General features: G+C 41.1%; 3 protein-coding genes across 6 annotated transcripts in view; all 3 read left to right on the top strand.

The window, feature by feature from the left end:
• Positions 1-25,797, top strand: part of LOC136699820 (protein S100-A4-like) — a 222,058-nt gene that overhangs the window by 18,794 nt on the left and 177,467 nt on the right. The window lies entirely within an intron of this gene.
• thap7 (THAP domain containing 7) lies at positions 293-6,919 on the top strand. Of its 2 annotated transcripts, none has more exons than XM_066674825.1 (5): positions 293-336; positions 1,065-1,144; positions 2,977-3,132; positions 3,958-4,074; positions 5,025-6,919. In XM_066674825.1, the coding sequence occupies exons 2-5, from the start codon at positions 1,065-1,067 to the stop codon at positions 6,562-6,564; spliced, it is 1,893 nt and encodes a 630-aa protein (XP_066530922.1). In that variant the 5' UTR covers positions 293-336; the 3' UTR covers positions 6,565-6,919. The 2 variants fall into 2 exon arrangements, with proteins under 2 accessions (XP_066530922.1, XP_066530920.1); XM_066674823.1 differs by lacking the exon at positions 293-336 and adding an exon at positions 381-432.
• LOC136699771 (transcription intermediary factor 1-beta-like) lies at positions 7,157-22,588 on the top strand. 3 transcript variants are annotated; one of them, XM_066674741.1, is made up of 18 exons: positions 7,157-7,331; positions 10,226-10,397; positions 11,207-11,301; positions 11,640-11,772; positions 12,031-12,148; positions 13,257-13,373; positions 13,607-13,721; positions 14,412-14,558; positions 14,727-14,841; positions 14,950-15,854; positions 15,974-16,019; positions 16,726-16,756; positions 17,621-17,759; positions 19,019-19,191; positions 19,618-19,720; positions 20,061-20,129; positions 21,371-21,514; positions 22,031-22,588. In XM_066674741.1, the coding sequence occupies exons 2-18, from the start codon at positions 10,250-10,252 to the stop codon at positions 22,169-22,171; spliced, it is 2,739 nt and encodes a 912-aa protein (XP_066530838.1). In that variant the 5' UTR covers positions 7,157-7,331; positions 10,226-10,249; the 3' UTR covers positions 22,172-22,588. The 3 variants fall into 3 exon arrangements, with proteins under 3 accessions (XP_066530838.1, XP_066530839.1, XP_066530840.1); XM_066674742.1 differs by lacking the exon at positions 7,157-7,331 and adding an exon at positions 7,925-8,014; XM_066674743.1 differs by lacking the exon at positions 7,157-7,331 and adding an exon at positions 7,944-7,965.

Here is a 25,797-nt window from a genome sequence, read left to right as displayed (position 1 = left end):
CGTTTACCCAGTTAGGGTCACTTACACTAGCCTACCTGGAATCACTAGGCACAAGGCAGGAACTCACCCAATCCTTTGCAGGGCAATTATTATTATTATAATTATTATTATTATTATTATTATTATTATTATTATTATTATTATTAATAAAAAAAAGTTTAAAAGCCTTATAATGAATGTGTATAATGCAGCATAACAAATAAATATCTAATATATATATATATATTTATTTTATTTATTATTATTATTTTTTTAACTGAGCTCGGCACTAACACGCCTGCGCAGAGTTCACGGAGGGAGAAGGACGCCATCTTCGTGAGGTCGAAAGGTTCAGTGGTGAGTCCAAAATGCATCTAAAATCATAGCAAGACTGACATTTTACAGATATACTCGTCTTAAAAAGACCATATGTTTGATACAGGAGCGTTAAAAGTAAGTAAAACACACCAGTAAACCCGCGTTTAAGCAACAGATCCCCTGCATTAGCCGAAGAGCTAAGTGAATTAATTAAATAGAAATAAACTGTATTCTCCTTTGGATTTAAGGGTCTGTAAAACATTAATAGTGTCTTACTGGCATCTTAATAAATGGGGACGGGTTACTGTGAATAGATACGACTTCAGGGGCTTATTATTTATACAAATAAGTGGAGAAATCTTCACCCTAAACAGCATCAATAATGCGCAGCAATTACGCATACAAGCGCATCCAGAATCCGAATCAGAATCACTTCATGGTTCACATACATGGAATCGGTGTTTATGAGTAATACCCATATGACATTTAACAACAAAAATACACAGTCTTTTACTGTTTTAAAAAGGACTGAACTAAAGAAAATCACATAATATATGAAGTAAATAATAAAAGACGACGGTGTGGTGTCTCTGTCTCACAGCTCAGGGCTTTATCCTCGCCCTGAGTCACTGGCTGTGAGGGGTTTGATGTGCTCTTCCCATGTGATTCTTCAGCAGGGTTTTGGACAGCATTGAATAAACTTATTCATTATAAATTACATGGTTTTAACTGATAAACTAAATTCTGAGTGAATATGTTTTCTCCAGATGCCCAGACATTGCTCTGCCGCTGGCTGCAACTCTCGTGACACCAGAGACGCTCGGAAATCTGGTCTCACTTTCCACAGGTGAGCCCTGGAATCAAACACCACACACACAGTAACAGAACGCACAGTAACACCACACACCAACACTACACACACCGTTACATCACACATACAGTCACACTACACACAGTAACACCACACACAGCAACACCACACACACACAGTAACACTACACACACCGTTACATCACACACACCGTTACATCACACATACAGTCACACTACATACAGTAACACCACACACCCATCACACTACACACAGTAACACCACACACAGCAACACCACACACACACAGTCCCACTACACACAGTAACACTACACACACCGTTACATCACACATACAGTCACACCACACACAGCAACACCACACACACACAGTCCCACTACACACACCGTTACATCACACATACAGTCACACTAAACACAGTAACACCACACACCCATCACACTACACACACCGTTACATCACACATACAGTCACACCACACACAGCAACACCACACACACACAGTCCCACTACACACACCGTTACATCACACATACAGTCACACTAAACACAGTAACACCACACACCCATCACACTACACACAGTAACACCACACACCCATCACACTACACACAGTAACACCACAAACACACAGTCCCACTACACACAGTAACACTACACACACCATTACATCACATACAGTCACACTACACACAGTAACACCACACACACACAGTCAAACTACATACAGTAACACCACACACACAGTCACACTACACAGTAACAACACATACACACACTATCACCCTACACACAAACAACACCACACACACAGTGACACTACACACAACAACAAATAATTGGATGTTCTGAGAAGTTCCGCTGACAACAACATACTCAGTCAGGACTTAAATTACAATTCCACACCCCACAATATCACCATATCACATCACATATAACACTAGTCTTTGAGAGACATTGTTTCGTTTCACTGTGTATGGTTCAAATGACTAGAAAATGCACTTTAATTATATGATATTCTGCTGACCACCTGATGCTAAGTCATGCTTAGTTTAACATTTCTTTAAATATTGTCACACCTGCACTTCGACTTCTAGAGCAATGAAACTGCCAATTCTGAATGATGGACTGATTTATTTTGTAAGTAATAAAGAGTAATGATGTAATATTAGGTCGGCACAGTCACACAGCAGTGTTGTGGGTTCGAGCCCTGCTCCGGGTGACTGTCTGTGAGGAGTGTGGTGTGTTCTCCCTGTGTCTGCGTGGGTTTCCTCCGGGTGACTGTCTGTGACGAGTGTGGTGTGTTCTCTCTGTGTCTGCGTGGGTTTCCTCCGGGTGACTGTCTGTGAGGAGTGTGGTGTGTTCTCTCTGTGTCTGCGTGGGTTTCCTCCGGGTGACTGTCTGTGAGGAGTGTGGTGTGTTCTCCCTGTGTCTGCGTGGGTTTCCTCCGGGTGACTGTCTGTGAGGAGTGTGGTGTGTTCTCTCTGTGTCTGCGTGGGTTTCCTCCGGGTGACTGTCTGTGAAGAGTGTGGTGTGTTCTCCCTGTGTCTGTGTGGGTTTCCTCTGGGTGACTGTCTGTGAGAAGTGTGGTGTGTTCTCCCTGTGTCTGCGTGGGTTTCCTCTGGGTGCTCCGGTTCCTCCCATGGTCCAAAAACACACATTGGTAGGTGGATTGGCGACTCAAAAGTGTCCATAACTGTGAGTGAATGTGTGAGTGTGTGTTACCCTGTGAAGGACTGGTGCCCCCTCCAGTGATTCTGTGTAGGGTCCGGACCCACCGCGACCCTGACCTGGATAAGTGGTAATAGATGATGAATAAATGAATGTGTCACATTTTTTTGTTCAGGTTGCCTAAGAGGGGCAATCCTCGGCGTGCGTCCTGGATTCTGAATTCTCATCGTAAAGGTCCCGAGGGAAAAGGGCAGTGGGACCCTCAGAGTGATTACATCTATTTTTGTTCTAAACATTTCACCCCCGACAGCTTTGAACTCTCTGGAGTCAGGTGGGTATTTACAGTGGGATTGGTGTGATTTCAAACAGAATCATTCAAATAAAATAAAACTGAAGGCTTATGTGTTTGCAGATGCAAGCACGCATAATACATGCAAAGACCTCTGTTTCATTTACAAACTCTGGCAACTTTTATTGACTGCTTTGTTCTTACTGTAATCTTTCATCATCACGTGCCGAACAAGGGAATATCCACTGGTCATAAGATACTGCTTCAAAATGATTGTAGACACAGATGAAACCTCTGAATTCTTTAAAGCGGTGGCAAATAGGACCAGGTGTCTCCTTATGTTCAAGCAAATATTTTATTTACTCCACCATCATCAGTGATGACCACTAGTCAAACAAGCTTTCTGTGGAACAATGACGGTGGAATATAAAAATACAATATAAAATACAGAACAAGGCATCTCCACTGTGAATGTGTTTTATAAATAAGACAACATCCCATTTCAGAAAAAGCATAAAAACTAACATCAGCATTGGGCTAAACCCAACCTTTTTTGTTAAGTAGCTTATTATAAGGGGGTTTAAAGACTTTTTTATTCAGCAGCTTAGTGAACATTTCTAAGTCCACAAGTTTCTCTAGAATGGCATCTTTCACACCAAACCCATCTCAGTGACTTTGTTTACGTCTTGTTCACGCATCAGACTGTTGTTTCCTTTCTTTAGTTTTGACATGACAGTTTTTATAAGGGTTGGTCACAGTAGGCCAGACATCCCAGTATCTGAAAGCTGGAGTATGTATTTATTTATTTATTGTAGTTTATCTCTAAACCTGAAGATGCTGATATTAACCTTTCTCTCTTTCTTCCAGTGGTTATCGCCGCCTCAAAGACGATGCAGTGCCCACAGTGGTGGAAACCCCTTCTAACCAACGAGGAAAGACCACCAGAGGAAGAGGCAGACCTCGAAATGTGGAAAGACTGATGAGGTACTTTTCACTTCAAAGTCAAATTACAAGTGGTTACACTTGAAGTAGTAGCTTGTGACACTGTCCACAGGTGTGAGTGTCTGAGTGACTGGGTGAGTGTGTGAAATTGTCCAAAGGTGTGAGTGTGTGAGTGACTGGGTGAGTGTGTGACACTGTCCACAGGTGTGAGTGTGTGAGTGACTGGGTGAGTGTGTGACACTGTCCACAGGTGTGAGTGACTGGGTGAGTGTGTGAAACTGTCCACAGGTGTGAGTGTGTGAATGACTGGGTGAGTGTGTGACACTGTCCAAAGGTGTGAGTGACTGGGTGAGTGTGTGAAACTGTCCACAGATTGAAGTGTGTGAGTGACTGGGTGAGTGTGTGAAACTGTCCACAGATGTGAGTGTGTGAGTGACTGGGTGAGTGTGTGAAACTGTCCACAGGTGTGAGTGTGTGAGTGACTGGGTGAGTGTGTGAAACTGTCCACAGATGTGAGTGTGTGAGTGACTTCGTGAGTGTGTGAAACTGTCCACAGGTGTGACTGAGTGAGTGTGTGACACTGTCCACAGGTGTGAGTGTGTGAGTGACTGAGTGAGTGTGTGACACTGTCCACAGGTGTGAGTGACTGGGTGAGTGTGTGAAACTGTCCACAGATGTGAGTGTGTGAGTGACTAGGTGAGTGTGTGAGTGACTGGTTGAGTGTGTGAAACTGTCCACAGGTGTGAGTGTGTCAAACTGTTTCCAGATGTAAGTGTGTGAAATTGTACACAGCTGTGTGTGTGAGTGAGTAACTTGGTGAGTGTTTGATGCCCTGTGATTGACTGACCACTTCTGTGTGCCCAATGACTCCAGACCAACCTTGTCCGTGACCAATGAAGCGGTTCCAGTGAATGAATGAATGAATGAATGAATAAAGTGACATTCGCCCCAGTGCAGGTTGTTGATAAACATGTGAATACCTTTTTCTTCAGGATGAAGAAGAATGCTGAAGATGAGGGACAGGAGAGTAAAGAACGTCCATTCTCTGAGGCTTCAGTGGAGAATGTGACTGACGGAGATGAAGCTGAGAACTCCAAGAGAGTCAGTGAGGAGCACAGAGATGAACAAAATCCTCCATCTTTGCCTGAAGATGTTCAAACTAATAACAAATCACAGAATGTTACAGACGACCTCACACCCAACCCAACGTCTCCGTCCTGTTATATGAGACGTCTCCCCCCACCTCCCGGATTCTATCTGGCCAAAGAGCACAGCTACGCTCAGCTCTGCCCCCTAGTGTGGCGTAAACGTTACGATAAAGCCATCGACAACTTGGAGAAAGCTCTGCGTTTGCTCAGTGCAGCTCGTCGCCGAGAAAACCGCCTCCGGCTCACTCTGCTGCGCCTCCGAGAAAACAGGTTGAAGAGCACTTTATCACGAACTCAAGACACGGGGAGAAAGAAGGAGGGTCAAGGAGACTGCACTAGGCTGAGCTCCTCGGCTCCTCAGAGCAGAAAAGCTCCAAGAGCAGAAAGAAGTGGGACTCCTGAAGTGCTGGAAGAAAGTGAGATGGAGGGAGCAAGTGAAGACATGGAGCTCTTCACTGATGAATGTTGGAGAAGGCCAGCTGCCACGGCTAAGGAGAGAGTCGCTGTAGAAGAAGAGGAAGGATGCTGCTTTTATTGTGGACGAGGACGAGAAGACGAGGAATCTAAGGAGGTCAGGGATAGGAGAAAGTCTCAAATCCAAGGCAGTTCCAAACCGAAGAATGTTCAAGAAGGGAAACAAGTTAAAGGGACAATCCCTAGCGTATTTGCAGGTCAAAAAGCGGAGAACATGAAGAATAATCCTGCTCCCGCTGCGGAGCCAAAGGACTATTACTTCTATTACTGTGAAAGCGATGCGAGCGAGGACCAAACAAAGCCCCTTTCCACAGATTCTCCTCCCCAGCAGCAGAACATAGACGGAGAGCCTCCTCTGGAGCTCTGTGGAAAGCCATTACAGCAGCTGGCTCTCCTGCACATGCACACACTACCCACCCCTACACAGCCCACAGTCACACTACAGGAGACTCCATCATCCCTCCAGCTGCAGCAGCTTCATCTTTTGCAGCCCAGTGTGGGCCTCCAGCCTGGGCTACTGCTTCCAGACATGAGCACCAAGAAGGGGAGCGCTACGCAAAGCGACCCAGAAGAAAATCACATCTACCTGCTGCAGGAAAGTGCAGACAGCCATGTGCTTCTTGTGCCAGTTTCCACTGAATCCAGAGAAAGGATGGATGCTGTTTTCCAGAGTACCGACGCGCATTCAATACTGGTCACAGAGGAAGGCTTCCAGGGAGCCAGTGACGAAGGGGATAGCTTCAGTGTTGAGAGTGACCTCCTTGAGCTCAGAAACAGCAGGTTAAGGGACACTCAGAACGGCCCTCCCTCACATCTGAGAGCTGCAGTGGTGACTGGAGACGTGAGGCAGAAACTGAAGGAACATCTCGAAGGGTTTCAGCTGCAGCTCAGCAGTGAATTTATAGACTGAACAATTCTGTTAAGGGTGAATCAGTGTAGCCGACCGTTTCTACAGGGGTCACCTCTGACGATGAACAATATTAGAACAAACTCATGATGATTTTCTACTCAACACTTGAGCCATTAAACACATTTCAAACCCAGTTTTGTTCAGATGTTCCATTTACTGGCCTTTGCTCGTCCTTAAAAGGGAAATACGTTTTTCAAAACCTCCACCTCCGATAAAATCTCTCAGATTTAAACGCCCTCTTTGAGAATGATTTGGTGTGAAATGCTTAATTCTAAAGAAATTTGTTTTGAAAACATTAGAACTGTTAAAAGTGCTGCTGATAGGAACCAGACATCTGAAGAATTCAAATGAAGTAATAAAAGGCATTGTTGGCAGAATCAGCCAACAGATGTGTGTGTGTGTCTCCCCTTCTCTGTTATTCTCTTTCGAAGGAAAATGAAATGATATAAGAGATTTTCTGATTTTATTCATGGCTCAGTTCAAAGTGTTTCCCGTATTTGGTTGGCTGCGGTTGAAGATGATTGACAGGTGATCTTCTTACTCGCCCCGCCCACTCACGCCCTAGTTGAGAGAAATGGCTTATGACGTAAGAGCAACATGGCTGCGCGCAGGGTGGACGAGACTGGAGCTGAATTTCTCTGGGTTTAAAAGAGATAGAGTTTAACTTTGGACCCGGAGCCTCGGGTTTTAACCGTCTGCTCGCTGTTCTGAGGATAAACACACCACAGGCGTCTCCCGCACTCGGAGAACCATAGACTCCCGCTGAGGTAACTCTTCGTTTCAGGTTTTAACCGCAGATAGTCTTCACGTCGCCGAAAGCGAGCCACACTTTTCATAAAGTCAAAACCTTATTTACACGAGAAAGAAAGTAGCAGTATTTCGGGAGTAAGCGGTAAAGTTTCAAGAATATAGTGGCATTTTTATCCCGAGAAAATAACAGTACTAACTTACATAACTTCATCAAGACGTCACTTTCCACATTTCCAAACATTTTAAAGTATTTTTAAATAATTATTTTCCAAATATTTATTTTAATTCTTGAAAAAAATGCCTTAATTTTGGAAATATTTTTTATTCTCAAATTATAATTATTTTTCTTTTTTTTAATAACACATTTTAAAATTTCTCTTCGTAAATAGATTAATAATAATATAAATTATATATTTATAAATAAATGTATACATTTATTATAAAAAAATAATAAATAAATCTTAGTTCAAGGATTTCTCAACGTTTTTCCTTTTTTTGTCAGTGGTTGACTGTGACGCGTTACACGCTCCGCCCCTGCCACTGTTCCTCCACCAATCGTCGTGTCGCTTTATAGTGACGCCACCTTCCCGCCAAAGATTAAATCTGAAAATGGGGGAGATGTTTTTCGCGAAGTAGGATTTCTCGATTTAGGTAAATGCCCTTGTCCTGAAGTGTACAGTTGGGGGCGGGCTGTGACATGGTGAGCCGTTTTAACATTCAAATAGCTTTCGTCTGACTATCTTTAATTAAATACAGGGTATCTGCAACAGAGCTATGACTAGTCAGAATGACAGTTTAAGATCTGCATTTACAATCTGACTAGTAACAACAGTAATTTAAGATATCTACAATTATATTATCTCTAAAGATGTCAGTCAGTTGAGTCAAAAATCCTGAATTATTATTATTATTAAAGGTATCTCAAATTAGATTAGATTAGTCAGAAAGACATCACTGCATGCATTAGTCCCCCGTGTGCTGCCACGGTTTCCAGGTGTGTTCATTTTAACAGATTTTGGGGTTATTTTTCTGTAAAGTCATAAATATGTAAACACACATTAGTTGCAGGTTGCGTTTTCCTTTTTACCCTTCCCCACACACATCAAAACTAATAGAGCCAACAGACACTCCATCAACAAGAAATGTTTGTTAGTTTTATTCATTTACAGAGGGGAAATACAGAAAAAAGAAACACAACGTAGGGAAAGAAACTGGAAGATTTAACCTTAACAAGCCAGAAAACCTCACAAAAGTTATTTTGGAGCAAGCCCCAAAAAGGTAACTACACTTTAGAGATGAGCTTAAAAAAAAAAACCAGCCCACAATTATCAATATTTATAAGTGACTTGGCAACATTTACATGGCGTGGAAATGTACTGTGTAAATCAGCTGTGTTTTGACTAATAATAGATAATAATAATTTAAGAAATCTACAGTCACATCCGGACTAGTCAGAATTATCATTTAAGATATCAGATATACAAAAGGCGAGTTAGTTCAAGATATCTGTGTTTTATTTCAAGAGATCTTAAAAGGAATTGTGACTAGTCAAAAATACACTTCTGGACATTTCTAACTTAGTTTCGACTAGTCATTACTTTCATTGAATGTCTAGAAATTAATTACAAACATCTACAATTTAGTTTCAAATATCTTAAAATCTATTTAAGGTGTCTCTAATAAGGAGGGAATTTAAGAAATCTTTAACTTAAATGACTAGGCAGACCTCTAACTTTGACTAGTCGTAATTTAACTGTAGATCTCTGAAATGTCAGTTAAAGGTGGACAGTAATTAATTTCAGAAATCTTGAATTGGAGCTTCCATTTAACTCAGTGGTAAATTTGACGTCATTTACACTTGTCAAAATGTAATTAAAGACATCTCTGTGTTATTTCGTCTAAATATAATTAGAGAAATCTTTTTGTCTAGTTATAAATGAATTGCAGATGTCTGTAATGTAAATCCAGTCACACTCTTTAATGTTCAAACGGCTTGCCATTGGCGGAGGGATATTGTTGTTGGACAATTGTTGGTCCTCTGCTCTGACTAGTGAGGGACAAAGCGCTGAACTGTTTTGTAATGTATCAATTAAATGCCCATAACTCCTCAACTCTTCAACTTGGCACATCTGGCGGCCATGTCGTGAACTGCAGCTCCTGAATGAAAGGGTGCCACCTGTGCATTTCATATGCTTTGAATAATAATAATTAAAAAATGTCTAGAAATATTTATTATATTTTCTACTCATAAAACAGAGTCCACTAAGATTATTAAACTATAGGATTGTTCTCAGGGTGCAGCACTGACCTGAAAATGTGGATCATGTTTCTCCTGCTCCTTTTTTTGCCATTGCACAGTCTCCATGGAAATGGGGATTAGACACCTTTCTCTAGGGGACCTCAGCTGTGGATCTTGAGGGAGGAGACAGTGCTGTTCCTTTGCTCCTCTGTCCCGATGTCTCTGCCGGTTGAGAAGTTAAAAGCAGCACTATTCCAGCCCCAAGCCCACTTCTATAACTATTAGTCCAACAGCTGAAGGATAATGAAGTGAGCTTGGGGCTGAAATATCACTGATTTGATTCCATGGACAGGCAATAAATGATGAATGAAGGAACAGGCCTTTTAATCTTGAAGCACTTAACCCCCAGCTGCTCCCTGGGTGCTGAGATGACTGCCCACGACTTGGGGTTTGTGTCTGCTGACTGGCCATAGGGGGGGGGGGTGTTGTGTGTGTGTGTAACAAATTTCCTCGAAAAGTGGAAGCTGCTATTGAAGCCCAGAGGAACAAACTCCTGATTAATTCCCTTCATTGCAGAAGAAATGGTGGATGATCCTTGGCCACTTTTGCTCGTGGATGTTGTTTAATGACTGCGTGGCTCTTATTTCTATTCTCCTTGTTTCTTTCCGCCAGTGCCTTTGGACCGATGAATAAACAATGGAGAGATCATCTTCTTGGATGATGAAGAGCTTTGGAAACTGTGGATTGTGTGGTGTGGCTTTATATTCAGCTACAGACCCTCAGCTTTTACCGTGTCTGCACTCGCTGTGTAAAGACTGCCTTTCCCTCACATCTCAAATTAAAGGTTCGTGCTCTCGATGTTGTCAAACCAAAGATTCATGTATTCAGCTTCATATCAGCGCCAACAGTGTTTCAGTTCCTTGTCCTTGTGTTGTAATTTGTACTTGACCCAGCAGGAAACAGAAGGTGTTTATTTCTGATGTTTACACTTGTTTCTCACCGAGTACACTGTTCCTTTAAATGACTGGCGTGTTAAAGGGCGAGAGCTGCACTCTGATTGGCTGTAGAGCGAAGCAACCTAGAGTCTGACCGTTCGATTGGTGTATGATATGTACACATTGACTCAAATATGGCGCCGTCAGAAATCTAAAAATCTGTACTGTCACTAATATTTTTTCATAACAATTTCCAGTAACAGCAAAAATACTTATTTATCAAGTGAGATTATATTTAAAATGATTAAATCAATGAAAATCAATGACTTTAAGCTTTAATTTGGTGGATTAACTGTCAACTTTGGACCTGTAGTACTTGAGATATACTGATGGATATAACAATTTGTGATTTATTTATTTATTTATTTATTTTAATAGGCGCCACCAACCAATGAGTGAAATAAGAGACTAAATAACACTGGGTTTCTAGTGTTACAACTGCCCACAGCGTTGCCTGTGTGAATTGTGTAAATATCAGCCTCTTGCACTAATATATTGGTCGATGCCGATTATATAAAAAATGCCAAAAAACTGCCAGCCGATGTATCGGTCGATCACTATTTACAACTGCAGGAAGTTTTCATCCCATATTCGTTTATCAGCAGTGTTGTTGTTGTTATTGTTATTATAAATTTTAATCCGAGTTCTCTTACCTCAGAGTGTCCAGTTTGTCAGGAGCAGTATGGGCTCGAAGATGTCAGCAGTAACCTACTGTTCACCACACTCTCTTTTGACTCCAAAGAAAGTCTTAAGGTGAGTTCAGTCCTAATCAGTCAGTCATTAATCAAGTCATTAAAACCCAGTATCTTCATTTAAACACTGCAGCTCTGTGCGACAGACACATTGTGTGAAAATCCAACTTTATTTAGGATGAATTATAATTAATGAATATATTAATGTGAATATAAATGTTCCAGAATGACTTTGAATGAAATGTGTATGTGTTACACACTTTATGAATGTTTAGATTTTAAACATGAAAGAAGAAGCTTTACATAAAGATAAATGAGTGTTTATTTACTTGTTTATTATACCATGCACTCTCAGATGTAAAGATGAATTGATTTTCGTGTGTGTGTGTGTTTCCTCAGTGTCAGGGCTGTGAGGACTCCTTAGGGACCAGCTGGTGTGTCCAGTGTCAGGAGAGCTTGTGCACTGAATGTGTTGCAGCTCATAAGAGAGTCAAACTTGCGCGAGAACACTTTGTCCACGCCATCACTCCAGGTTTTTTCCCAATGCACCACAGTTCACTTGGACTCACCTTCTGTGAAGCTGTGTCATGTTCGTTTTTAAGTTTTTACTTTTGGACCATTTTTTTCCCCCCTTTTTTTATTATTAGATCTTTTTTTTTTCAATTATTATTTGTGTAACATACATATAAGTAATAATGCGTTAAATAATATATTTCTGCTAAATATGAATGTGTCTGTGTATATATATATATATTTATCAAAAAATGTCTGGTTTGTCGTGTTTGTGTAGACTGTCAAAGGCCAGTGTTTTGTCCGATCCACAAGAAGAATCCAGTTAACGTCTACTGTCTGACCTGTGATCAGCTGCTCTGCAAAATCTGCAAATCCTCCCATTCCCCCGATCATTGGTATTTCACATTATTTATTTATTTTGTCAAATTATTACATTCTGTCAAGAAAGTGCATAGCCGAATTTTTTTTATTTAATTCCCTCTTAGAACTAGAAATTAATCAGCTACCGGTTTGATGGTGAACCACATTAAAATTGTTACTAAAATTACTAGAACTCTCGGGATCATTCCGCATTAAATGATGCAGTGCTCTGTTCCACCTTAAACTGAGAGTAAAATTCTAAAATACATTCTACCTTCTCTATCTGTGGCAACATTATGTTCCACCTTAAATCATTCAAGCACATTTTCCTTTGTGCTCTATGAGCTGTTTGAAATAAACATGCCTTTTAAAAAGGCACCTCAGTTCTGTCTCTGTAACAAACGCATTTCCGCGAAACCCAGCTATAGAAGTTTTAGGGCACAATAGCTGTCTACAGACGTGTTATGAATGTGTCCTACTTTCTAAGTTACAATTAAGCTGTTTAAAATATCAGTTATAAATGATAAATGTGTGAAGGATTAATAAATTCACGCCCCTTATCTACTTTGAAGAACTAGAAGATAAGGCAGTTGAGGGAGGCTGGTTTTGGTTGGTGGGCTGTTCTCAGAACAGTGGTCACAGTAAATACTCTAGAAACACAGCTGTGTCTGATCCACACTGTGTGATAGAGATGAGTGATTTGAATAACCATTCCCATTCATTTTAATTTCACAGAGATTTCTTATCCTGTGTGTATTCATCCTGAACATGATCGTAAAATAATATTACCCCAGTAACAATAATAGGACTTTTACAGAAGGCAAACAGGAGAAACAGGACCACAGTCTGTTTTAGTTTAAACATTTAGATTTTATTTTATATATATATATATATATATATATATATATATCTATATCAAGAAGCTTTTGAACTTTTCAGCACAGTTATACCACAGTAAAACAACTGACAGTGATCACTTTAGTCGGTTTAACTGTTATATAAAATTCCAAATTCCCTTTCATATCTACTTGGCACCTGTAGCCTTTATTCACTGCTAATAACCAGTGTCTAAAACAAATGTAAGCCACATATACAAGTATTATTTTTTTTTGAGTAATTTCAAAGCTGCCATCTCTCGCTCAGGCTGCAGTATGCTCATGATGCTGTGGATCAGCAGAGGAAACAGATCAAGACTCTGGCTCAGGAGGCCCATCAGAAGAAACTCGCCATTCAGAAGGATCTAAGGGATATGGAAACAAGGTTGTTTAAAAATGTGTTTAATTTCTCTTAACACTTGTGCAATTCAGGTTGTTCTCTAAGCCCAGAAATAACCTCTGACTTACTTCTGCGCTCCTGTGCTTCTCTGATTGGGCCAGAGTGTTTTACAAACATGTAAAAAGCTGCTCATGCTTGCTCTGGGGTATATGAAGGGTTTTATTTTTCAGACAGCAGTATTTATGTATTTTGTAATTAGTTATTTCCGTCTGCCCCAGGCTTTCTCACTTGGGGGAGCTCCAGACGCGAGTGAGGCTGGAGGTGAAGGAGACTGTGGTCAGACTTTGTAATGTGATGGTCAAGAAAGCAGCCAGACTCAACAAAGAGATAAAAGTAAGTCACACACACACACACACACATTCTTATATTAGTGTTATAGTGTAAACAGTTTAAGCCACGTTTGGTTATTGTTGAACTTGTTTTTCCATATGGTTCCTCTCTATGAATGGTCTGGGCCCCACACCAGTGTTCTCCCCCTGCTTTTTCAGCACCTGTTCCTTTAAATGATAATGAGCCACTCTCTGTTCACCCCGACCCCGAGCGCACAGCAGTGAGGAGCGAGGAGCAGAAGCTCTGGTTTTTAGCTGTTTTCACTCTGTTCTCTTTCTTCTTCTCGTTTTACTCAGTACTCTTTTCCCTCGCACTCATTGTGTCAGTTTTGCTGCATTTAACCTCGTCTTTGTGCTCTCACATAAACATGGGTTGTGCAGTAAATTTGGGGTGAGGAGGGATGGGGCTGTTTAACACGGGTTTCAGTCTTGTGAACGGTAACCTCAGTGTTATGCAGTTACATGTTTCCAAAGTGGTGGCCACAGTTTGAGGAGAACCTCAGGACCAGGCCCCTGTGAGGCAACTCCAAAATAGTGTCTGTTTTGTACAGTATGGTTATATTAGAGCGATATTCAGGTATTCTCACATTTTTAGTGAGACATTTCTATATTTTAGGCCAGTTATTTGAAATATGTCCTTGGTTTTCATTGTTTTTATTCTTTATTAATTTATTCCCCCTTTGCCTTGTTTCAGGACCTGTGTGCAGTCGAGAAGGAAACACTCTCTAATAGAAAGACATTACTCCAGAAACTGGATGAGAAACTGGACCATGTGTTAATTGTCACAGATCAAGTTATGGCTTCCCAACACCACACTGTTCTGCTGTCCTGCAAAAAACAGGTAACTATCAACTACTTTAAATGCCTTTGACTTTAAATGTGTGGCTTGGAACCAAAAAGAATGGAGATTTTATACTAATAGACTTCTCAAAATGCCTTAAGCCTGATTGAGTTTTGACCTTTCCACCCACTTACTCAGTTTCTTTACTCCTCCTCTGATTTCCCTCAGCTTCACTGCCAGCTTCAGCGCACCTTGGATCAAGTGGTTTCACCCAATCCCACTTCAATGGAGTTATCCTTCCATAGCAACGAGAACTATGTGAAAAAAACGCTCCAAACCTTTGGTAAGGATTCTGCATTTAACCCTCAACAGTCTGAATTACAGTCTCACAAAGCTGAGTGTATTTTTATAGCATACATTGTGTTTGTTTTTTTTTTGTTTTTTTTTCAAGGATGCATAATGGCCAAAGATATTCCGTATTCTGAGAATGTTACAAACCCACCTCTGGAGCAATCTCAAAACTACAGCCCAAGTGCATCACCTGTGACTTTAGAAAAGCCCTCTCTCTTTTCCACCCCAAGCCTTTCATCACCTCCATCAATCAACCCGTCTCTGCCAACTCCACCATCCTCTTCCCCGAGCGGAGCCCTTTCGTTTATGACCTCTAGCGATCCTGCCCGCTTTAGCTTCCCCATTTCTTCTTTCCAGAATAAGAAATACTCTAACTTTCCCAAACTGAAGAAGGCATCCTCGTTCCACCCCTACCTTCCTAAGGAGTCTTCCCAGCTTTCTGTCAAACCTGTTAAGCATAAAAAAAAAATCAAGCAGCTTTGTTCTTCACCCCAAGGTTCAGAAGCTGGAACAGCTGTATTCCCACTGTTCTATAAATCACTCAATACTAAGACAGCTGTTGACCACCGAAGCTATGATGCCCTCGGTATTTCTGAGTTGCTTCCAAATCAGCAAGTCGCCGAAAGTTCTCCTTTTAAAGTTGTGCAAGGGGCACTCAGATCGCCCCCTAGTGTTGACAAGAGGAACAAAGATAAAGTGAAGAGAATGACTTTCTCTGAAGCCAACGCTAAACTGCCTCCTCTTCAAACTCAAGATATTGAAGATGTTATTGTGATCAGTCCACAGAAAGACTCCAGCAGCCCACTCCAGCAACCCAAAAAGAGTCCAGAGAACCGCAGTCTCTCAGAAGATCATCTAAACCTCCAGAATATAAGATTCAGAACTAGAGCCAGCACTAGAGCCTCTAAGCTCATCCAAGATGAACAAAGCACTGACCACAGCACAAAGACACACAAAGATACAGAAGACAACGCACAGCTACAAATCAGACCGAGCTCATCCCAGGTAATGCTCTCGGTCACAGAAAATCAGCTTTCCTCTGAAGGTAAATGGCTACAGCTAATGTTTAACTTGCGCTCTCTCTCTCTCTCTCTCTCTCTCTCTCTCTCTCTCACACTCAACAGGTGAAGAATGACCTGACATCTGCTACAAAAATCAGAGATGCTCAAGGTGAGACAGTGATCAATGTCAGGAACAGATACAGTCATAAACACTACCTCTTTGTTTGCTCTACATACTTTGTCATCCCCCTCCTTTCACCCTGTTGTGTAATGCTCAGGACCCCCACAGAGCAGGTATGGTTTGTTGGTGGATCATTCTCAGGGCTGCAGTGACACTGACATGGTGGTGGTGTGTGGTGCTGGATCAGACACAGCAGTGCTGCTGGAGTTTTTAAACCCTGTGTCCACTCTGTGAGACACTCCTCCCTCGTTGGTCAATGTTGTAGATGTAAAGTCAAAGACACCTCCTCTGTTACTGCGCAGTTTGTGTTGGACACAGGACTCTTCTCAGTCCAGCAGTTTGAGGGCTCCAAAAGCACTGCTGTGTCTGATCTACTCGTACCTGGCCAAAACACAATAACACCACCATCACGTCAGTGTCACTGTAGTGATGTTAAGGGAGTGCAGAGCAACAGATGTACTACAGTCTGTAATTGTGGAACTACAAAGTGATCCAGTGTGGTCAGTGGAACTGAATTAATGGAAAGTGAGTGTGGAAACAAGGTCAGTTTAAGGTCGTGGCTAATCTGTGAATATTTTGTTTAATGTTAAATAGTTGTCTACTGTTAGTTTCCCTCTGTGTTTCATCGTGCGCTTGTCTGCTTTTTTAAAAAGAAGGTACACAAGTATTAACTTTTAAATCTTTTCATATTCAGGTAATCTTGTAGCCCTGGAATCACTGGGAAGGTAAGAGTTGTAATTATGATGACATGTTTGGTGATTAATATTTTGATAATGTGATGTATTTATGCCACTTTAAAGTCATGTACACATCAGAGGGGGTAGAGTAGCTCATTCATTCATTCATTGTCTGTAACCCTTATCCAGTTCAGGGTTGCGGTGGGTCCGTAGCCTACCCGAAATCACTGTGCGCAAGGCAGGAATACACCCTGCAGGGGGCGCCAGTCCTTCACATGGCCCCACACACACAGGTCCCTCGAGCTGTGTGACTGCCAAAATATGGAAAATGAAAATATCATCTCTTTTAAGCCCCTTTAACGTTGTGTAAATGCACTGGGGTCAGTGTAAACTTCTCAGAACCACTTAGCACAGGAACTGATGAAGTCAGGAGTCACACATGTTGTAGTTAAATGCCAGTAAATATTAATGAACCAAGGAGAGGTTCAGCTGAAATAGTATTTTATTTATATTTTCTGAACAAAGAAATGTTTGAACAGATTTGTTTGAAAAAGGGAGATGTTTGTGAACAGATGTTCCGCTGTACTGAGGTGACATTATGGCCCTCCCTCACAGCTTGGGGCTCATGAGGTTCTGGGTTCAAGTCTTGCCTCAGGTGAATTGTCTATGCAGGGTTTTGTGTCAGGAAGGGAATCTGGCATCAAGCCTGGTGTGGGATCATCTGCCGGTTTGGTGGGTGTTTCTCTCTGGCATCACGCTCTTACAGGAGCAGCCAAAAGTGGAACAACACGCAGTATAATTGTATTATGTGTTTAGTTGCTTCCCACTTCTGAAGCACACAATTTCATCTGTAGAATGACTAATAAATAATAACTGATGACTAATATTGCCATGTCCTGTTGCTTCCCGCAGGAATTGGCTGCCTAAAGTTTCAGTCAGCCGCTTGTCCCTCCCTGGTTGTCCTGCTGTTTCTGATGCTCTTAAGTACTGTTTCCTGTGGAACAAGGAAAGCGATAGCTTCCAGCTGAGTGTAATCAGTGAGGATACACAGGTACTCGCCATGGTCAATTCTGTGAGGCTTGTGGCATTATTGAGCTAGCAGCATCAAGTCTGAGTAATGTCTGGGACAAATGTTGTGTGTTTGCACTCTCACATACAGCCCCTGCTCATAAAGTCAGGAACATCTCTGGGTTGATGTGCATGTGTGGAAGGAGCTTATGTAAATTTAACAGAGCCTTATGAGAGAATTGTTGAAATATTTATTTTTTTTGCAAATACAGATTTTACTCGTGACCTCCCTCCTTTTAAAGGCTATGCACCACTTAATGGACCTCCATGAGTATTCCACATTATTGTAGTTACTGACAAATATAAGTATGAATTAAAATGAAAATAGCAGCTTAATTTGCTTTAAAACTGACAATTTTATTAAATTGACGGAAAAACCCGAGCTCTCTACGGAAATTCTTGAACGCGACCGTGAAGTCACTGGTGGACAACAGCTGAACAACGCTGCGGTAAAACACCGTTATGACCGACTGTTATGACAGTATCTAGCTAAATAACCAACATTATTCATGACAATAGCCTAGCAATAAGCTAAACTCAAATGTAGAGGTACCGTTATTCTTGTAAATGTGATCGAAGTCGAACTCGAATTCATCCGACACTATAAACCTCCGTAATGCAGCTACGTAGCCGAGTATAATCTGAGCCACCGAGTTTAGCGAGTCAAGCTAACGTTAACTAACACCGACTAAAACAGGCGAAGTGAGTGTCCTTACCCTGTTTACCTCCATGTTACAGAGGCTCTTGAACACCTTTCGTTGGTGTCCTTACATGCCCATATTGTTGGAAAAGCGCCAGTGAAATGAGCTACAGATAACGGAGTGAGCGGATGGTCCTTTCCAAAGTGCCCGTTTAAAGTTGACAAGTTTAGTTCAATAAGGGGGGACCAACCTTATTCCTTGAATTAGTAAGAAATAACAGGTTTTCTGACTATCAATAATCACAAGTTAGGAACTCAAATTCCACTTTGTTTATTTGTTCTAAGTCCTAAGCAATGGTACTGCCTTCTTTTGAGGGAAGGTGCTCCATTTAGTACTTCTGGAAGGACCGTGTCAGTACCTGATCTCTCTGAGGCACCTGTGGTTGCCATCAGTTCCTCACAGCTGTGTAGAATAGAATAAACAAATGAGGAAAACCTGCCTTAATACTTTTTCATGCCACATATGTTGGAGGAGAAAGTGTCTGTTTAGTTTGGTGCTTGGTAAGAAGAATACTATTTTTAATAGAAACCTCTTGTAACAGGGTCTGGTACTGGATCCCGTCACTCTGTCCACTGCTCCGTGCCCCACTGGCCGTAAGGCGGACAGGAAAGAGAGCTGTGCTGCCTGCGGGATCGGAAAGAATCTGCTCAGGTGCAGCAGTTGTCAGAGAGCTTTCCACAGAGATTGTCACATCCCTCCGATCACAGCAATGGGGTGAGTGGCCGTCAGTGCACAGGCACAGTCCTCTTTGAAAAATTACTTCCTGTTGCTTGTCCTAGTGTCCTTTATAAAATGACACATTTCAGTGCTTTCAAATTGAAGTGAGTTACTTATTGTCACCCAGGAAATCTGACCAGGGACGTCCAGAAATCTGCGTAATACTGTACTGGTCATTTATATTAGACCAACCTTTCTGAATATAATATGTCCAGCTCCATTACTCAGGATGCAGAATGCTGGGGGCTTTATACACTCCTATGCAGCATATGGCATGGTGACCTCAGATCCATGTGTAGTTTCTTCGCTGTGTCTAACTTTACTGGCCACTGGGGATTAATACGAGTTGTTTGAATGCTGGTGTATAAATAAATGTTGAGTATATATTGTTTATTGTGTGTGTTTTAATATACATTTATACAGTGGGGAGCAGTGGCAGTGTACTCTGTGCAACGATCTTTCTGAGGAGGAACCTCTTCAGGCTGAATCAGAAGACCCTCAGCATCTTAGTCCACAAGATCAGAGAGTGAGAACTTACCTTCCGTATCTGTGTGCACAAGCCTTGTTTAGACCCTCAGTGTACATACCCCAGTGGAAATGAGCCTTCAGACCAGTTTGTGCTGGACTTGACATGCTCTGGTGTTATAGTATGGTCAAACCTATTTCAGATGTGCAGTAGCAGTGATTATACAGTGTTTGTACCACATCCCAATTGTGCAAGATGCTGCACAGAGTCTGATTTTCATTGTTCAGTCTAACCATAGGCATTTACCTGGTCTTAAATTTAACTGTGTCCCAGAACATCGTCTAAAGTCATTTTATATATGGCACGCTTTTGCATTCTTCGTGTGATTGCTGTTTTACAGAAGTGCGAGTACCTGCTGCTGTCTCTGTGCTGTAATAAACGAAGTTCTGTGCTCTACATGACTGTCAAGGTAAGCATTAGATACAGATCCACTACACAAGCCACACCGATAAATTCACTTAAAAGGGAGCAACACTGAGTTTTATAAACTATTTTTGTATTTTAAAAAAACATGGGTACGATGTCCACAGAGTCATTGAGAGTGGTTTGCTGTGAAATGCTCATAGTTGTTCAGTGTTGGTGAATGGAATCAGCCTTGTGAAGTTCCTTAAAGAAAGATATTACACGCAGTGACTTTCAATAGTTTTGAGAATGTTTTAAGAATAAAATATGTCTGTTAATAGCAGAGAGAGGCACGCAGAGGGTCGTGATGCAACATAGTTCCTAAAGAAAATTTTTTTTCGCGTACTAGGCCTTAGGAGACTTTTCTACTTCTGATTTTTGCCTTTGTCAGCCCAGGGTTCAGCCCTCAGTTGTCTTTTCTTCTGTCAAGTTCACCCCTCCTCCACTCACTTAGTGTATTCAGCTTGCAGTAACGCTGGGGTGTCAATCTCATTTTTCGCGAACATTTTTCTTTTCCTGGACATTTTGGGATCAATATTTGTAGCTATTTCTTAATTCCACTTGTTGAAAAAAAAAAATCACATCATAGAGGATCTAGTGGTGAAATGCCGTCACTTGGTGGGAAACATAATCAGCATGCATTGTGGGAAATGGAGTTTAAGGTCAATGCAGGCTTTAGAATTAGTGGCGGAATAATTAATAATTACGTCTAAAAGAGTGCATTGACCATAAACTCGATTTCCCACAATTCATGCCGATTGTTACCCGTGAAGCGACGGTATTAAGCCACTAGATAGCAGTCAATCAGATCTTTTAAGCTCTTGCTGGCCACATTTGGCCCATGGGCCTTGCAAAAGCAAAAAAAAGAAGAAAGGGTCTGAGAGCTAAATAAATCCAGATCTGTCACTGAATTGGTGCTTTATGAAATAAGCACTCTGGAAACCCTGAGATGTTGAGCAGCTAAAACAATTCCCAAACGCTTACAGAGAACTTCAAAGTGATCCATTTTAAATTATAAATATAGGGTTTAAACGATTGACACATTATTACATTTTGTTTTATTTACATTGTGCACAATGTCCCAACATGTTTTGAAAATGGGTTTGTAGGTTTACTTTTGGCCACACGACCCAAACCCACTGGAGTTCAGGACCCACCACTGACCAACCAATGATCTACAATGTAAGTGCAGCAGTAAATAACGGACATTAAAAATCATGTGACTGTTTTTATTGTTTAAATCCTTAGGCGTCCTCTAAATCCCCCCGCTACATCGACATGACCATAATCCGAAGTCGGCTGCTGAAGAAGCTGGGCCCGGACTACCAGTCGTGTGGAGAGTTTGTTTCAGAAGTGTGGCTGCTCCTCCACATGCTGCGCAATTCCACAAAGGTAAATCACACTGTCCAAACCCTCTATGCCTTTATAGCTGAGTTAATGCAGCAGTTACCTTTACCCCATCATCAAGGCAAACACCATATGTTGGTATATATTTCTATAAAGGTTTGTGGACAGTTGCTGCTTACTCATTTCTACTCCTCTGGGAAGATTTCCCTGGAGAGTCAGCTCTGAATCACAAAATCCACCTCATCCCAAAGATGTCGGCTACAGGGGTATAAACTCTCACAGAACTGGTGGAGTTGTTATCTGGAGTGATAGAGCTTTGGGTTGAGCGGTGTACGTGATTCAGAATAAATCCTCCAACGCCAACCTGCTAATGATCTTGTGACTGCCATCAAATCCTACCTGGAGTGTTCAACAAGGTCTAGGGCAGAGCCTTCTCAGAAGAGTAGAACATGCATGTCATGGACCCATTCATTCATTTATTGTGTCCCTGCATTCACACAGCTGGTTTTATTCTGAGGAATGTTTTAAGTGTCATCTGTTTTGCTCTCTCTCTCACATTAGGAGAAAAAGCCTGTGAAGAAACTTCAGAAATATTTCACTAAGAAACTGAGAAAAGTTTTCAAACAGAGTCTACACCCCTCGTTCCTGGAAGACCCCTTTGCTGGAAATCATGAACAACAGAAGGATGGCAATAAAACATAGAAGTCTGGAGTGATGGGGACTACAGTGTTATTGAGGGAGTGATAATTTGAGCACATTTTCTGTCTGGACTGATTTTCTTAACCCCCTCCCCTCCAAGCTCTACTCTGTCTGTGAACTGTGCACAAGGTTAACTTTATTAGTAACGTTCTGACTAAGACTGATTTTTGCAGACAGTTTGTGGCAGTGATTTCTTTAACTTATTTCTACAGTTTATTTTGTATAGATATAAAAAAGCCACATGGATGTTTTCTTTGAATTGAGGGCAAAGCTCAGATGATTGTGTATTTCTAAGGTACACCCCGTGTGAATGACTCTTAAAGCTGCTTTGTGTGTGTGTGTGTGGGTTCAGACACTAACAAGAAATGACTCACCTTTTCTTAGGAAATGTATATAACAGCTGAATCTGAGCAGAATTTTGTGGACTTCATAAAAATTAAAATAAAGGTCCCAAAAACGTTCTTAAGTGTGGTTTTGGGTTACTGTCTTTGTCCAATTTAAATCCCAAAAAATAAAATACTGCATTAGTAAGGGAAATATTTGGATAATAAACACATTTTCACTTTTTTCCTCTCTAGTTCTTTTGAGACCTTTGCCCCAAATGTACATAATGCAAGGTTTTTGATTTGATGAATTGTCCCCTGTATGAAGCCTTTATTAAACTCAATCCCATGGGAGTCAGGGAAAGACAAATTGTTTTATGGAACAACAGGACAACAAACATGAGTCTAAACAATGTGCTCAGGTCAGTTTAGGACAGGGGTTCTCAAACTTTTTTCTGGTCATTCCCCACCTGTCCCATATCACCCCCAAACAATGGTAATAAAATACACATGCAAGTTTACAATTCTCTAATTTATTTAAGTAACATCAACTAAGGTGACCAGACGTCCTCTTTTACCCGGACATGTCCTCTTTTTTAGACTTAAAAAAATATCCGGGCGGAATTTCACAAACGTCCGGGATTTTGTTTTTCTACAGCTTACATAGAACTTCGAGAACATTCATTCACAAACTAGTCACGCCCTCCCCTACTCCGATTGGTTCGCTTGAGTGAGAAGGGGGCATTGTGAAGTAGCCTAAAATCTTCTGATTGGACGGTCTGAGTGTAGAGCTACCGTTATTGGTCGATAACCTTCTCTGTAAACATTTAATTGGTTAGTCTGCACGTCAGTAGTTGTCGTGCCCCCCTCCCCCCCCGGAGACGTGTCCTCTTTTTCACCATCTCAGATAAAGTCACCCTACATCTACTTCTATCTATAAATCAGTAGATTAGATAGGTAGATATACACACACTTTTTTTCTTTCACACAGTGTGGTTTGGGACACGCCCAGAGACTAACGTTAACCTGCTGCATGTTTAAAGCCCTTCCTCACGACCTGAACACAGCTGATATTAACATTCACTAACTCTCAGATCCTCCTCTGTTTCACTAACAGTTAAATACAAGCCTCTTTCAGAACTGTGATTATCCCTCACTGTTATCTGTTGTGCTCTCGTTAGTGACTTCAGCCCAGAGCTGGTCAACATTAACTTTGTTAAAGCTGGTGTTTGGAGCAGATTTATATTTGAACAGGGGCCTAAACGAAGGCTGAAAGAAGGCCGTGTGTCTGACTCACTGCCAGAACACTGTAATCTCTGAGGCGCATTTTCAGAATAATTGTTTGCGAATAAAAGCTTATTCTTGTTCCTGGTAAACTACGTATCTCTGGGTTCCTATTTAATTTTTTTATGTTTAAAGGCTACTAATGAATCCTTACTGGGTGATCTTTATAGGCAAAACAAATGCATTAATAAAGAATTGCTCATTACTTTAGATTCCTTGTAACCCACATTTATGTTAACACTTGTGTGTGTGTGTGAGTCATAGTGAGTTCTAAGAGTAAATATGTGTGATTTTAGACAAACATCTATGGCAATATCTTAGAACCCTGCTTTGCTTCTCTTTCTAAGTCAATAATAGAGAGTTGGCCACTAGAGGGTGCAGTGTCAAACAAACGGGCTTTAAGAGTTTACAGAAAAATATTTAGACAAAATGTTCCTCAACTCTCCAGAGGAATGTCCAGCGAACTGTGAGTAGAAATGTCCAGCAATGTGTTCCTCAAACCTCCCGAGAAACGGCCATTAAATTGCCAGTGAAATACTCCCATCATAAAAGAACATAAACAAGTCCAGAGGAATCCTCAGGGGTGGGGTGCAGAGGGCGAGTTGAGACCTGCCTTCACAGCTGCTTTATTAATGAGGTGCAATGTAAATGAGTCGTTCAATGCCACATATCATTAGAGTTCAATCCCAATTCATTCACAAATCCAGTGCCCTCTGTGCAGTCAGGTCCCAATGAGTTTAGGTGTCAAATCAATAGAGCACTTGATGTAAATGACTGCAGGGCCGTTCATGCACGGTGCTCACTGTGGCCTCTCTGCTCAATGTGTGTGTGTGTTGTTTAATAATGGCTTTGACCTCCTTCCATAAGTTTAGAAATACTGAGATGGATAAGTGTTTTCTTTCACACAAAGTCATTGTTTATAAATGTACAAACTGTTATTATCCCTTGTGTATGTGTGAGTAGCTATAACTTTCTCACTGGAAATATACAGAAAGAAAACACCCAAAATATAGTTAAATAATTTCAAATTATTTTAACAATATTAAAACAGTCTAATAAAACTTTAAGCAGATCAAAAAAAAAAACTAAGTACAGTGATCCATCAATTTCCGCAAAGTAGAGGAAAGATATTTTTTATGTATTTAATGAGTATTTGGACTTTTAAAACCCTCCCTGTGCTGTTAACAACTCACCCTTTGCATTAAACAGTCGTTCTATAATGTTTTTCAGCTGGAACTACACGTGATATCCCACCAGTTTATTTAATAGAGTCATTCCTAAGCTGTGATTTAGCGTCAGTAAACTTCACTCGGATGTGGACATGAACAACACATGTACTGTACGTAAAAAATACTTGTAAGTGATATATTGTGTCACCTACAGGCCCAGTCTAATACCTGGAAATAATAATATAAAAATACTTTTGGCTATTCATCTTTCATGGTTTTCCTAAATTTTCCCTCAATATCCGCAATATAGTGGCCCTTGAAAAAACCTGCAAAGTAGCAAATCCACGAAAGATGAACCGCGAAGTAGCGAGGGATTACTGTAATACCAAATATAGATGAATAATATATAAAAGAATAAACAACAGTAGCATCGCAATAAAACGATTAATAATAAGAATTCATTCATTCATTGTTTGTAAGCACTTATCCAGTTCAGGGTCGCGGTGGCTCCAGAGTCTACCCAGAATCACTGGGCGCACCAGTCCTTCACAGTGCGACACACACTCACATCTATGGACAATTTTGAGTCATCAATCCACCTACCAACGTGTGTTTTTGGACTATGGGAGGAAACCAGAGCAGATATGAAATCAACTTAAATAGTTACACATGTTCAATTAGGTTCCCTAGTTTAAGGTATTGGAAATGTACCCTTGAGGGTACCACCACAGTGACTACAGTATTTAACAGTGTAACAGTGTAAAAGAGACTTACTGCAGTAACAAGGCACACACGTCTAATTACTACCATTCTTTGCAGAAGAAACACATGAGCAAATGTCCACAAAATAAAT

This window comes from Hoplias malabaricus, chromosome 6, assembly GCF_029633855.1.
Source record: "Hoplias malabaricus isolate fHopMal1 chromosome 6, fHopMal1.hap1, whole genome shotgun sequence".
NCBI classification, from domain to species: Eukaryota; Metazoa; Chordata; class Actinopteri; order Characiformes; family Erythrinidae; genus Hoplias; species Hoplias malabaricus.
This window is presented reverse-complemented; position numbering and strand designations above follow the sequence as displayed.

Excerpts from the sequence above, each read along its gene's own strand:
- thap7 (XM_066674823.1), top strand. The coding sequence starts at position 409 with ATGTTTGATACAGGAGCGTTAAAA. Across the intron at positions 1,145-2,976 it reads TCTGGTCTCACTTTCCACAG|GTTGCCTAAGAGGGGCAATC; the intron begins GTGAGCCCTGGA and ends TTTTTTGTTCAG. Across the intron at positions 3,133-3,957 it reads TTTGAACTCTCTGGAGTCAG|TGGTTATCGCCGCCTCAAAG; the intron begins GTGGGTATTTAC and ends TCTTTCTTCCAG.
- LOC136699771 (XM_066674741.1), top strand. The coding sequence starts at position 10,250 with ATGGAGAGATCATCTTCTTGGATGATGAAGAGCTTTGGAAACTGTGGA. Across the intron at positions 14,842-14,949 it reads AAAAACGCTCCAAACCTTTG|GATGCATAATGGCCAAAGAT; the intron begins GTAAGGATTCTG and ends TTTTTTTTCAAG. Across the intron at positions 19,192-19,617 it reads CCTCCGATCACAGCAATGGG|TGGGGAGCAGTGGCAGTGTA; the intron begins GTGAGTGGCCGT and ends ACATTTATACAG.